This window comes from Phycomyces blakesleeanus (genome assembly GCF_001638985.1).
Source record: "Phycomyces blakesleeanus NRRL 1555(-) unplaced genomic scaffold PHYBLscaffold_6, whole genome shotgun sequence".
Taxonomy (NCBI): domain Eukaryota; kingdom Fungi; phylum Mucoromycota; class Mucoromycetes; order Mucorales; family Phycomycetaceae; genus Phycomyces; species Phycomyces blakesleeanus.
The window spans coordinates 552,185-567,011 of record NW_017265139.1 but is presented as its reverse complement, the minus strand read 5'-3'; the positions used below and the strand labels follow the sequence as shown (position 1 = coordinate 567,011).

The 14,827-nt window shown below is 35.8% G+C and overlaps 3 protein-coding genes across 3 annotated transcripts; 1 reads left to right on the top strand and 2 right to left on the bottom strand.

Moving 5' to 3' along the window:
* The first annotated feature begins 2,730 nt into the window (after positions 1 to 2,730).
* PHYBLDRAFT_75914 (hypothetical protein) lies at positions 2,731 to 3,709 on the top strand. Its single transcript, XM_018443105.1, has 4 exons — positions 2,731 to 2,829; positions 2,892 to 3,235; positions 3,339 to 3,410; positions 3,521 to 3,709. Exons 1-4 carry the CDS (start codon positions 2,769 to 2,771, stop codon positions 3,566 to 3,568), a joined length of 525 nt encoding a protein of 174 aa, XP_018293971.1. The 5' UTR covers positions 2,731 to 2,768; the 3' UTR covers positions 3,569 to 3,709.
* Positions 3,710 to 4,995: 1,286 nt separating this feature from the next.
* On the bottom strand, positions 4,996 to 6,357 carry PHYBLDRAFT_165909 (hypothetical protein; the record flags this gene model as incomplete). The annotated part of the gene is made up of 5 exons (XM_018435324.1): positions 4,996 to 5,049; positions 5,107 to 5,134; positions 5,206 to 5,658; positions 5,922 to 5,977; positions 6,298 to 6,357. 5 exons carry the CDS (start codon positions 6,355 to 6,357, stop codon positions 4,996 to 4,998), a joined length of 651 nt encoding a protein of 216 aa, XP_018293970.1.
* Positions 6,358 to 8,703: 2,346 nt separating this feature from the next.
* On the bottom strand, positions 8,704 to 10,069 carry PHYBLDRAFT_142912 (hypothetical protein; the record flags this gene model as incomplete). The annotated part of the gene is made up of 6 exons (XM_018430893.1): positions 8,704 to 8,767; positions 8,837 to 9,159; positions 9,239 to 9,275; positions 9,400 to 9,539; positions 9,848 to 9,937; positions 10,016 to 10,069. 6 exons carry the CDS (start codon positions 10,067 to 10,069, stop codon positions 8,704 to 8,706), a joined length of 708 nt encoding a protein of 235 aa, XP_018293969.1.
* Between the last annotated feature and the right edge of the window lie 4,758 nt (positions 10,070 to 14,827).

Below are 14,827 nucleotides of genomic sequence, written 5' to 3'. Positions count from 1 at the left end.
GCTAACAAGCGACTCAAGATCAGTCATGCATGCGATGAATGCAGGAAACGCAAAGTGTGCAACTTGGCGAGATGGCCGTTGTGCGTTCGTTCGTTTGGCTGATGGATATTGTAGGTCAAGTGCGATGGTGTATCGCCCTGTGGACGTTGTCGCAAATCGGCGATCGATTGTGTTTTTGCAAAGGCACCACCAAAACGAGGTCCTCCTAAGCAATACATCGAAAATCTAGAAGCGCGTCTCCAACTGGTAGAGAAGGCGCTTCAGTCGATGGGGGACTCTGAGAGGCAAATATTCGAAGACGCTTTGGCGATGGAAACTCAAAAAATGAAGCTGAGCCAAGACGAAGATTCGGATGGAGGTGAGTGGTGTGTTGACTGATCAACCATGACTGACAAGATATTTTCACAAAGTATTTTATCCGATGGATATGCCTGTAGAGACAGAAAATTCTATTCCTGTTTCTCATATTGGCCAACAGCATCAGCAGCAGTTACAACAGCATCATCAGCAACAGCAAATACAGCAACAGCAACAGCTACAGTTACAGCAACAACAGCTACAGTTACAGCTACAGCAGCAGCAGCAGCTTCAACAGCAACAAATACAACAGCAGATACAGCAGCAGCAAATGCAACAAATACAGCAGATACAGCAGCAGCCAATGTTATTACACTCTCAAGCAGTTGTTGATGGCTTCGGAAGTGGGGTTATAGAAGTGCCTTCTCATTATGTAGATGTCTATTTTCAGCGGGTACACACGTACACTCCCATGATTTACAAGCCTTTATTCAAACAGCAGATCCTCCCTCATTCTGATCCACAATCTCAGCTATTACTATATGCCATTGCCGCAGTATCTGCTCGCTGGGTAGAGTTAATAGCCAACGAAAACCCTCCTGGCTGGATATTCTACCGGCAAGCTTTACGTTTACTAGATACTTGTGCGACTACTCCACGACTATCGACCATCCAGGCTATGGTCCTCATGTTGAAATACCAGGAGCAGTATCGCATGGCCCGGGACGTGTGTCGCCCCGGCCTTATTCTCGGAACAGCCGTTCAAATGTCTAACGATCTCCGCTTATCCGACATCGACAACTCCATTCAGCCACCTGCCGAAAATGAAGCCAAAAAGAGGACGTTTTGGATGGTGTTCATGTACGACCTCATGTACAGGTACGTTGCATGGAACAGAAAATACTAAAAATACATGAACTAAATTCATTAAAAAGTATTGAGGGAGGGAGGGAATCATGTTATGGGAAGATACCATGTACTACAGATCTTCCTATGGCTACTAAAGAAGAGGATCTCGTAGAGTCAGAGGAAATAGGCTACTATATTTTATTCATAGAACTGGGAAGAATTTTATCAGGGATATATCAAGCAACACGCAACGCCCAAATACCTACCCCATCTGAAGTCTATCAATTTCACAACAGACTAACACACTTTTTGTATCTATTACCTCCTGCACTCATGTACCCAACGACAAATTACTCAGCTGCCAAACAACCCATCAATAACGTCCAAACCGGCTTTTTACACATGATTTACCATTTTAGTCTCTTACTACTTCACCAACCCTTTACACAAATGGAGGAGTACAAGCTTAAGTCGTGCGACCAACGCACTCTCTGCGCCGTATCGGCCTCCACCATTACCCGGATTGTAGAAACTATGATTGAGGACCATGGTATCGAAGTGTTTAGTGATCCAATACGTGGTGTTCAACACACTATTCACTGTGTTGCTATGGCTGCGACTACACATCGCTTTGAGCTCGCTTCTGCTAAAGACCCAGCTGCAAGCAATGTCGCCAAGCAATGCTATGTAAGCTCACTTAAAATTCTTAACCGACTTGCTTCAGAATCACCTGCAGTTGACCGTCCTCCAACTCAAGTTGTTACACTTGATGCTTCATCTACTACCCATTCTCCTCCGTCTCCTATACCAACTTCCCCCCGTAGACATACTGTCAACAGTCTCCAACCTTATCCGGACTTTCCTGTCTTACGTCATACCCGCGCTGTCTCGAGCAACCTTCATGGATCATACTCTCAGGAAGATCTTCGTGCAGCCAGAAAACTTCATAGTACAAAACCCCCTCACTCACAGTGGCCTCGACGGAGACTTAACAAATCTACTTCAATGTACTTTCAACCTTCTGGCCAAGGCTTTCTTTTTCAGCCAGATCCAACACAATTAACATTTTATCAACAACAGCAACAGCAACAGCAACAGCAGCAGCAACAGCAACAGCAGCAGCAACAGCAACAGCAGCAGCAACAGCAACAGCAACAGCAGCAGCAACAGCAACAGCAGCAGCAACAGCAACAGCAACAGCAACAGCAACAGCAACAGCAACAGCAACAGCAACAGCAACAGCAACAGCAACAGCAACAGCAACAGCAGCAACAGCAGCAACAGCAGCAACAGCAGCAACAGATAGTTCAGGCGTTTGATCTGAATATTTCAGACTCTTTAAAACCCGTTAACACCAACGTTACACCTATTCTCCAACTAAACATTAACGAAAACCCTCTTGTGGACCCTTCCGTCTTTCAACAACTTGTTGTAACTGACCAGTATGATCCTTGGCCTTCCCACCTTCTCCCAGACAAACATCAATAAAATTGTCTCTTTTTACATAAGCCACTCAGGCCTTTTTCTGGAAATTAAACATACGCAGTCACCATCCCCTTCCACTGCACCCTCACCCCTTCTTATTTCTTATTTGCTAAATCTACTTGTTTTTTTTCCTACAAATGCTGAGAATAATCTCCCAAAAGTCATTGGTCAATGCGCAGTCTGTGTCATTCACACATGGTAAACAGGCTTGGCTAAATTTATTTTGCAATAGCTCATTCCTATTTATATGTTTTATAAAGCACGCATGATGCTCCACACTTCGCCTGTCTTGGGTGTTGAACATCAGTCTACTCTTTCTAGCGAAGAAATCTCTAAGAAGCTTGGAATTGATTTTCAGACCACAAACATTATTCAGCAGGCCCTGACTCACAAGTCGTTTAAGCATGGTCGCGTCCCCACAAACGAACGTCTTTTATTGCTCGGTCGTCGTACAATTGAATTTATGGTTACTGAAGCCGCCGTCGAAAGTGGAAGCAAAAACGTAGAAGATATCCGTTCTTTTGTTGAACGTTACTCATCTCCCGAAGCTCTCTCTGCTCGTTTTGATGCGCTTGATATTTCTGCTGGCCTTCAGACCGATTTGGTAAAGTGAATATTCACACCTGCTGGAACATGTGGATATAATTGGATAAAACAGAATAGAACAGATATAATATTAATACGATATAAATGAATGGAAATTGCAGAAAAATGCCGTTCCTCACACTGTAAAGGCCCATGCTATGAAGGCTGTCGTAGGTGCAATTTACCATGACAAGGTAACATATGATCTGTTAAAGAATTCGACCTAAAGGATGTAACATGGGCTTACTTACAAATGGAAAATGTGATCTCTCTCTCTGGCATGTGCGTGCGTGCGTGTATTTAGGGATCGGAAGTGACACGGGAGTTTTTGAAGAAACACTTACTCGTCTAGACATACCAACAAAACAGAGACTAGTAAAGAAACAAAGCAAACTTTATACATACAACACAAAATGAAGACGGCCTATTTAGAAGTATTGATTTTTTTTTTAAAAAAAATAAGAGAGTTCACCAATCCTGGCTTACTTTGAGCATAAACATTAATTTACTTTATTCCTGAGATTATTCAAGGGTAGTTTAGATATATTTTGATGTGGAATATGCTCGTATTAGGGATACACTCTATTGGAATTATCTTTCTATCTATTTCTTGAGAAAAATCAAGATGGCCAGCCTTTTTTAGATTCACGTTTTTCATCCAGAACGCTTTCATTTTGACAGGCATCGTATTCAATCTCCTATAGAATTTCCTTGCCCCTGGTGTTATATGTGGTGAGAACCACACACCAGCGAACATCATATTCATCTACTTCTTTTTGTGTGTGTGTCCTTTCTGTACGATACACTAATCGGCTTAACGTACTAAAAAAGCCAAGTGTATATATAAGGTTCTCTTCACGACCCCAGACCTTACATATTGACGTTCCACCAGACCACTCCCCCAAACCGTACACAAAGATATATGATATATATAAATAGTAATAATGTAACATAAAATTTCCAAAATGATAAAAAATCTTGTATGTCGAAGGTGAAAATACAACTTCGATAGGAAGTAAAATGGGAAACAACATCCCATATACAGCATACTAAGCAGCTATAGTTACATTGTTACTTTTCATGAGAATAATAGCTATGTTAATGTGGTATTTTATTTCTTTATTCTATTTCATTGCCTTTTACCAATACAAATACACATATTTATAAAACGAGCTATAGAACTATTTGAATCTCTTCAATCATACAAATTGCTCAAGGTGGGAGTCCACCAATTGTAGTTGCTGTCATTTGGATATTGGTCATTAACTCGAACTTCCATTAACTTTATGGGGAATCCCAAGAAAAAAAGAAGATACTGTAAATCCATATTAACATGTCAACTTTTTGAAAGTGAATGAATAATCGTTGCAAAATGATAAATAGTCTTTTAAATGAATCTTTTTTTTCTCTTCTGAGTTATTTCTCGACTACGAAACCTAAGGGCAAGCATTAAACAATGCTTGTAAAAAATTTTCGACTCCTCCATTGTCAAGAACAGTGTCAATAAGGTAGTTGTAGTTCATTGTTGTTTTGTTTTAAGAAAAGTATTCCAAAACAAAGAACCCAAAAAAAAAATACAAGAAAAATACACACATTATGATGGCATTTTAGAGATCAAGTACTCCAAGAATATCTTGAGTAACATATAGCTCCAAGATTGTTTTTTGAATGGTTTGAGGGAGTGGTCAGGTGAAACTTCAAGTTGTTAGGTCTGAGGTCGTGAAGATAATATTTAAAGTCCGTGTCCATACAGAGGAAAATACTTTATTGCAGATTTTTCTAGGCCTTGTTCACTGAGGAATATGTGTGACCCAATAAGAGCTGAAGAATCAGCTGAAAAGAAAAACAGTAACCGCCTAAATATGAGAAGAAAGAAAAAAAGACCCCCACCGAGTCGAGGAAAACAGCTTTGAAAAGTCTAAGATTAAGATAAATAATACAGCTGGTAAGAATAAAGGTGGTATAAATATGTAAGAAAAAATAAATGACATGAAAGAATTAAGAATAAGTAACTGGGTACTGAAGACACCTGGATTGGGAACGGATTTCAGCAAGGATAAGAACTCCAAAGAGATATTTCGTTTAGAAACTCGGACGATCCATTTATGGAACCTGACTATACAACGGTACCAGACCAAGTCTGTTCTCATAGGCACAACCTCGGATGGGCAAAGATGGTAAAGGCTAACGGGGAACGGTGGAGATATTGGACATAAGGTCCCAGGCCCATACATGCGTTCAATATTTTGAGATTCCTTGTTTACATTTCTACTTATAAAATTGTCACATATTTCGCCTTTTCCTTCGGCTTCTGACTCAGAACTGTTCATAAAGAACGCCAAAAATGGGTGACAGTAGCAGTGAGTCAAGCCAAGTGACTTGAGAGGTGAAATATTTTTAAAGATATTAAAAAAAAAAGAAAGAGAATAACGATCGATGTAACTTTTATGAATTAATGTTAACGAAATTATTTTCTAGCCAAAAAGAAAACGACTGCTGAGCAAATGAATGGCAAATTGGTGCCTAATTTCTGCACAGACTGGTACTTTCTATAATCATAGTGGAGGCTTTGAGAAGGCTAATGATTGAACCACAAAAGGTTCAAAACTCTTCCATCCCCAAAGAAGCTTCAAATTATCATGCTGCAATTTTCGTTACTTAGCCGCCCCTAGGACCATATGCCATTTTGTAGATATCGTATTAACTTTTTTTTTCGTCTGATAGCTCGGGTACGTTCCTCGTTATCTTCCACTGTGAATCTCTTTTTAACAAAATCAAGACAATAGAAAAAGGTAGTAATAAAACAACAGCCAACCGTATTATTATTATAGACAAACTTAATGGCACATTGTGGGTTGGCTATATAGTGAAATTATAAGTTCAGCGACAAGAAAATGAATATCGGTAGAAGAACAATCTTAAGAAAGAACAAATTAAAGAGAGCTAGTAAACTACTTTGGGTCATTTTTACAGACACTACCACTTCAAAGCTGATTTCAATGAGCGATACCGACCAAACCCCGCTGTGCCATAGTAAACTGAATGAACGCCCCATTAGAAAGTATACCATGTTTATCTTACCAAGGAACACAAGTATAATAGGACAACTCTCAAGTGTAATATAGTAGTACCAAAAAACATTATTAATAGCATTTTTAAAGACAAATGTAAAACCAAAATCAAAAAGGGACAAAATTCATAAAGATAATATCAAAGTCAAATGAGATCAAAATTTATTGTTCAAATTTTTATAAGGGGAATATAAGTTAAGTTAAATTAAATTAAGTATACTAAGATATTCCAGGCCATGCTAGTCCAGTCGAGTCCAGTCGAGTCCAGTCGAGTCCAGTCGGTTCCAGTCAAGTCCAGTCGGTTTTTTTTTGGTCCATTTGATTTTTCTTTTGATCTTTTTTTTTTGTCCGTTTTTTTTTCTTCTTTTTTTTTGTCCAGTCAATATAAGCTAAGAGTGATAGGAGGAGGAGGAGGAGGATCTTGGTATTGAAAAATAATAAAGGGGATAATTTGGACTTTTTGTTTTTTTTCTTGTTTTTTTGATTCTTTTTTTTTGTCCAGTCAATTTCACAGAATAGTAATAAGAGGATGATTTTGATATTGAAAAGAATAAAAAAGATAATTTGGACTTTTTTTTTTTTTTTTGCTTTTTTTTTTGTCCAAACACAGCACACATAATAAAGGGGATAATTTGGACTTTTTGATTTTTTTTTGATTTTTTTTTTTAATTTTTTTTTGTCCGAACACAGCACACATAGTAAAGGGGATAATTTGGACTTTTTGATTTTTTTTTGATTTTTTTTTTAATTTTTTTTTGTCCGAACACAGCACACATAGTAAAGGGGATAATTTGGACTTTTTGATTTTGATTTTGATTTTTGATTTTGATTTTTTTTTTTTTTGATTTTTTTTTACTTCTTTTTTTTTTTGATTTTTTTTTACTTCTTTTTTTTTTTTGGTTTTTTTTGTCCAGTCAATTTCATGGAATAGTAATAAAAGGATGGGTTTTGATATTGAAAAGTATAAGAGAAGGGGGTTTTGGTATTGCTCTTTTTGCTCTTTCTGTTTTTTTTGAGCTTCTTTTTTTGAGCATTTTTTTTGTTTTTTGTTTTTGATCAAAGACTTCATTTGCTTTGTATGTATATGTGTAAAAAGGGATTTCATACCTTGTCCTAATCCAGAGTCTTGTTCCAGTTCGCAGCTTTGCTTCAATCCAGGTCCAGGTTCCAATGCAGAGTTCTTCCGGTTTGTTCATCTTTTTGCTTTTTTGTTTTTTTTTGTTTTTTTTTTGTTTTTTTTTTGTTTTTTTTTTGCTTTTTTTTTTGCTTTTTTTTTTTGCTTTTTTTTTGTTTTTTTTGTTTTTTTAGAGAGAGAGGAGGGCTTAGTATATGCCTGTGTAATTTTTGGACAGGACTTAGTATAGGCCTCAAGGTCGGATTTCTTTTGATCCTTTTGGAGTGGAGGACTTAATATGTGCCTGATCATTTCTGATAGGTTTTGGTCTACGCCTCAGTTTTTGGATTTGATCCTTTTGGAGAGGAGGACTTAGTATATGCCCGTTTTTTTTACAGGACTTAGTATAGGCCTCGGATTTGGTTTTTGGTTTTTCTTTTGGAACTTGCTTTTGGAATTTTGCATTGGACCCCTTCTTGGAAATCGACTTGGCCTTGAGACTTGGATGTACAGCCCAGATTTTGGACTTTGATAGAAATTGCGCCTCTACTTTTGTATGCATGTATGTATGTATATAAGTGTGTATATGTATGTTTGTATGACTATGACTATGACTATGAATATGACTATGTGTATGTGTGTATGTGTGTGTGTGTGTGTGTGTGTGTGTGTGTATGTGTATAAGAAAGAAATAGAAAAATAGAAATTGTGTGTGTTTGTGTGTGTATGTATTTGTCTACTTCTCTAATTGTGTACTTCTCTATTTGTTTGTATATGTTTGTGTGCTAGGACTAGTACTAGAACAGTACTTGGACAGTTTTTGGACATTTGGACTTTGACTTGGACAAGACTTGGAATTGGATTTGGACTTTGACTTGGACATAGCAATGGACCTTGGCTTGACTATTTTGGAGATTGTACTAGTGACTATGAGGTTTGATCTGAGATAAAGAGATAGTCGTGAGCCTGATTTTTTGTCTGATAAATATTGTTCTGTCTGTTTTTTTTCTGCTTTTTCTTTTTTTGTATCTTTTTTTTCTTTTCATTTTCTTTTTATATTTTTTGTACTTCTTTTTTATATTTTTTTTCTTGTACTTCTTTTCTTTTTTGACTATCTATCTTGATTTGGCTTTGAATCTTGACAGTGACCTTGAGGGTCTCTGAAAAGCCTTTTTTTTCTCTGACGCGAATTTGGAGCCTGTATTTTAAATACAAAAAACAATTAGTCTATGTCTTGATATATTTCACCCCTTTCCCCGACACTTACATTAGCCTTTCTTGTGGGCCGGTTTGCCATTCTTTTCAGGCATATACTTTGGCCTTTCTTGTGGGCCGGCTTGCCCTTTCTCTGGTGCGCACTTGGAGCCTGCATTGCAACAATAAAAAACAATTAGATTATGTCTTGAGATAGTTTGGTCCTTTTCCTGACACTTACATTGGCCTGTCTTGTGGACCGGATTGGTCTTTGCTCTGGCGCATACTTTGGCCTTTCTTATGGCCCGGTGTGGCCTTTTTCGAGGCGCCCATGTTGGGCTTCTGGTGAGCCTTATCGGCTTTTGACAAGGTGTCTTGAGGACACGACATATCCGACCATTTTGCGGCAGAAATGGAACCATCGGGTTCCCCGGCAGAAGCAACAGGAAGCAACAGGAAGCAAATGTCCGACCAGTGGGATAAATGTCTCCTACCAGTGAGATAAATGGACCCGCCAGTGGAAGTAAAACGGGCGGCTGGAAACTGGCAACCGGCAACCGGCGGCTATATAAAAAGGTCCACTGGCGAGAGATAACAGGTCCACTGGTAGGAGGAAAGGGCCTACCAGTGGGAAGCAACAAACCCACTGGCAGAAATGTCCCACTGGTGGAAGCAACAGACTAACAAAAAAAAGCAACAAGCAACAGTACCTTTCAAATAACACGGACCGCCGTGGAAGGCATAGGAAAGGAACAAGCAACGGGAGGGAACAAGCAACGGGAACTAACCCAAAAAAGATGGTACCAGCCGCGCCCACCAGAAGAGACGACAGAAAGCAACCAGTAATACACAGGAATACGGACAGCGGGCTCACACGCTACACGCGCGCTTGTGGACTTGCTCGATATACCATGTTTGACCCGTGGCTCTACTCCATCGGGCCCCTTTGAAAGAAAGAAAAAAAAAGAGAGAGAGAGCGGTCGGTCGCAAGAGTCCAAAATCGGCTCAAAAAGTTTAACAAAATAATATTGCCAAGACTTTATGAACGTCTTTTGAGCTCTTACAGTCGCCTACTCCACAGGCTTTGATTAATTAGTATTCAAAGTTGCATCGCACATAACGTAAAAAAATCATATACTTATCTTAAAGTGATCTGGCTAGCCGTTCATAAGAAAAGAATCATGGCTATCGGAAGACCCTCTTGGCTTCTGTGTATAAACGATGACCGGCCGGACATAAACCCATATATTACCAGAAGCTCTCCATCGTCTCCACCGGTAGACACGGTCAGTACAAAGAAAAAGGAGAAAAAAAAGGAAAACCAAAGGACGCGAAAATTTTTCTATAGTTATAAAAACAAAAATGGGGAGATGATGACGCCTCCCTCACTTTAGTCCAATAAAATTCATCGAAAGTATACATCAATCAAAAGCTTGGGGGAGATAGGGGGAGGAGGATGGATGGATGGGTGCATCCTGTGTGGTGTTGGTCACGTTGATCATTTGTTTTCGTCACTACAAATACTTTTCAGGGAAAGTACCTGATTATAATATTGTATATACACAAACTGAAAAATGAAAACAGAAAGCCTTTTTAAAATATAGCACTGGTCTTGCTTTCCAACTCTTACACTCAGTACCTATATGCTTATTTTTTTGCAGTGTTATTTTGTAGTATCCTTTAAATGTATCTACTGTTTCATAAAGGCCAGGTCTTGAAAGAGTTTTTCGGAAAAATCAAAACTGTCCTGATATAAAAGATATGGGGGAAATCATGCAAATAAACAGGATAAGTCCAAACAAGGAAATCAAATATATATAAATTTATACAGGTATGTATCACATGTTTCATATTTTCTCTCACTCTCTTTGCTTCCTTTCAAAGGTTACCAAGTTACTTATGGAGTTAATAAAGCAAACACACCAAGACAAGAGGTGCTTGGTAAAGAATATAAAACATACAAGACATAAAAATTGGCTGTAGTTATTTGGCTTATTATTTATAAAATAATAATAATTTGAAGCATTTTGATAGTGTGCTTCTGCTAATCAAACAAGTCTAAGAGTACGCCTAATCGTAGCACTTTCATGTGAGTTGATGAATCACCTTTATAAAAAATATATTTCTATTAATTTAAAGAGTAATTTATGCTGCTACTCTCGAATCAGCTCTTTTATATATTCAGTATATAAGGACTCTCTCTATCTCTTACTAGGCTTATTTTATTTATTCTATATGTATCAAATAAATGTACTCTCAGCAATAGGCAGCACTATAGATTGTGTATTGAATAATGCAATTTATTCTTGTAATAAAAAGATATTTATATACACACCTTTAATAAGAATTTATATCATACACATAGTATAATAATATTATCCCAAATCTTCAAGTCTCTTATAACTTATAAAAATAAAATCTCAAGGCTAGTAATTTAACATACTATGCCTTTTACAAGTATAATTTTAAGCAGACACCCAAGTAGCTTTTATTTTGTACATGCATAAAAAGCAGGTGTCTATTTCTTATTTATTCTTTTTGAATGAAAACAGATTAGATATACAATTGAATAGTGCTTTTGTGAAAATACTTTATAATTTTGGCTAACAATATATGCTCATCAATACTACTAGCTGTATTTTACTTGAATGGAAAACATTGTGCCAATGAGTTTTAGTCTATTGTATTGCACGCTTGCAGACAATTCGGAATTATATTACTATCAATCTACAGCTTTAATTCGAATACTTTAAAGCAAGTCTTTAATATATAGAGAAAAATTACTGGTTATGTTTTGAAGTTAATCATCTTTTCTTTTGCTTTTCTAGCTGTAATCTTATATAGAAATTGTTTTAATTTTATTCGTCTTGTAGTGACAAATGTGTAAAGCTTACATAGTTCTTCTTTTGCTAAACTGCTATCTAAAAACAAAGACTTGACAATGGCAGGTTCTAATATTTACAAGCAACTTGTGAAAAATCCATATTTTTGACTCTCTTTTATGGATTTCCTGACTGGTCTATTAGCTTGTCATTTGATCTTATAAATAACACTCTTTTTGAAAATAAAATGAAGTCTCTCGTTGAATACTATCCTTCTTTTTTGTGGATTTGCAATATTCCGCTCAGCTTATAGTTCTTTTAGCATTCTATAATTGTTTTTCTTCTTAAAAGTCTATGGATGTCATGTTGTGCCCAATATAGTACTCTTTTACAGACGCGACCTACTCTGTATATGCTCTGACCAATAAAAGTCCTTCTTTTATTCTGAACTCTGCACACCTTTGTTAGGCTGAATACTGCTTACATTAATTTCACGAAATTTTTTTTTTGTTTTTGTTTTTGGAAATTTTATAGATGAAGCCTATATTATTCATTCTAGAAACTTTTAAATTTTCCGCTTTGATATTGAGACGGGCTGTGTTGGTTTGTGTAAAGAAGTGACCCAAATAATTAATAGAAAAAAGAAATATATATCAATCTCCTCTAACAACTCCTTTGCCCTAATATTGGAAATTGGCAGCTTGTTCTCTTGAGAAAGCTAAAAAGAAAATAGAAGTGATGTGTAAGGATATTGTTTATTGCTTTTATCTTCCAATGTTTACATAGATATTTTGATAATAAATAAAATAATATAATTAGTAAGATATTACTAAGCTATTATTAAGATGCTGGGATAAACTATGCTTCTTTGGATAATTAATAATAAATAATAGAGAGAAATAGAGATAGATAGTTATTTTTGGGGTTCATTGTTACAATACTTATGATTTTCAATTGATTGCTGCACCAGTTGTAACAATCATGCTCTTCCCAAGATCATGACTTAACCAATTGGTCTACATAATCGATACAAAAAGATTTAGAGATATGGGATATATTTGGGCCAGCCGAAAATGTAAATATACACGCAACGTGTCAAGATTGATAAATAGAATATTGAAAATAGAATTCATGATAGCTTATATATGATGTTTTATTTCAAAAGAAAAAAAAAGTAACAAAATTCAATTGTTTTTGAAATAGTATTTATTGTTGGTATTTATATGTTTACTAAATTATATTCTAGTATGTGCTCAATTAATTGATGTTATGAAGCATGATTAAGAAGTGTTATTCTTCTGGAAATATCTGTGCGTACGGCGGTCATCCAGTCATATCAGTCAGAGATTTTAGACAAGAATGAATATCTACACTATTGGTAGTCTTTGAGTTTTCCAACTCAAATACTCGGATGATGTATTTGGATTATAGGTATACTAATGCGTAGTATCTAAATAAGATATTACTAGAGTAATATAAGTATGTAGATAATTTATGAATATACTGTATATATACTATATATAATTGTAAATGTCATATTATGATAAGAATATAGAGTAATAATAAACTATGTGTCAATAGTTTATGTATTAGTTAATAGAGTAAAGGCAGATTCATTAAACTGGAATTGCTAACAATAAATTATTTATGTTTCCGTCTTGATCTCAGATTCGACAGTAATCAATACTCATTTACAACCAGTCAATTCTTTTTTGCGGTCTAGGCTACAAGAAATAACATGTCATTTATAAGTCCCATCTCCCAAGGCGTTATCAATTTCTTCACTCCTGTTCCGGTATTTTATTACAGCATTTTTTATTCTTCAAATCTTCAAATAAGCAATTCTTTGTTTCCATGACAATCCCAAATCGGTAAGCGCTAAAGATCTGATATATTTTCTCTCTTATCTTTGCCGTTATGCTTGCCCTCTATCTCTCATTCTACCATAGATTTTACTCCAATCTTTAATGCTCTTGATCGTGTCAGTTCAGATCATTCTATGTTTATATGTATTCTATCAGAGAATCCTATTTTTCTTCTCGTATTCTGAGCTTCTCTACATTTAGTATTTCTTGCTTATATTGCTTTTAACCTTAAGTGTATCGGCGTATCTTATTTTCTGGTTATATCAGTACCACCAAAATTCACACTGACTTTTAAGTCATAAAGTACATCACGGTGTCTATTTATTAATCTTTGCCTCCCCTGTAACCTGTAAAGACGTCTATTATTACTTTATAAATTTATGCTTACTTACATACCAGACTCAGTTGCTCTCTTTTTGTAATCACAAAACAATGTAATCCCCCAGTATACGTCATACACATCTCCAGATAGCTGTCTCAACTTTTTATCTGCCCATTTCGAAACAACCCACAGCAGCTTTTTGTTCAATTCGCTCTGATTTGACCTTTTACTTCTGTGTTCCACTGGAAAATATAGAGAAGCCAGGAAATTGGTTTTACTTACTGCATTTCAATGCGCACTACTCACAGATAAGAACTACATAAACAAATGCATTTTCCTTTGTGCTTCTACGTTAAGTTGATACTTCGAGGTTCCCACCTTTTTTTATTCATTTTATGGTTTTTGTAATATAATTCCGAATTGTCTGCAAGCGTGCAATACAATAGACTAAAACTCATTGGCACAATGTTTTCCATTCAAGTAAAATACAGCTAGTAGTATTGATGAGCATATATTGTTAGCCAAAATTATAAAGTATTTTCACAAAAGCACTATTCAATTGTATATCTAATCTGTTTTCATTCAAAAAGAATAAATAAGAAATAGACACCTGCTTTTTATGCATGTACAAAATAAAAGCTACTTGGGTGTCTGCTTAAAATTATACTTGTAAAAGGCATAGTATGTTAAATTACTAGCCTTGAGATTTTATTTTTATAAGTTATAAGAGACTTGAAGATTTGGGATAATATTATTATACTATGTGTATGATATAAATTCTTATTAAAGGTGTGTATATAAATATCTTTTTATTACAAGAATAAATTGCATTATTCAATACACAATCTATAGTGCTGCCTATTGCTGAGAGTACATTTATTTGATACATATAGAATAAATAAAATAAGCCTAGTAAGAGATAGAGAGAGTCCTTATATACTGAATATATAAAAGAGCTGATTCGAGAGTAGCAGCATAAATTACTCTTTAAATTAATAGAAATATATTTTTTATAAAGGTGATTCATCAACTCACATGAAAGTGCTACGATTAGGCGTACTCTTAGACTTGTTTGATTAGCAGAAGCACACTATCAAAATGCTTCAAATTATTATTATTTTATAAATAATAAGCCAAATAACTACAGCCAATTTTTATGTCTTGTATGTTTTATATTCTTTACCAAGCACCTCTTGTCTTGGTGTGTTTGCTTTATTAACTCC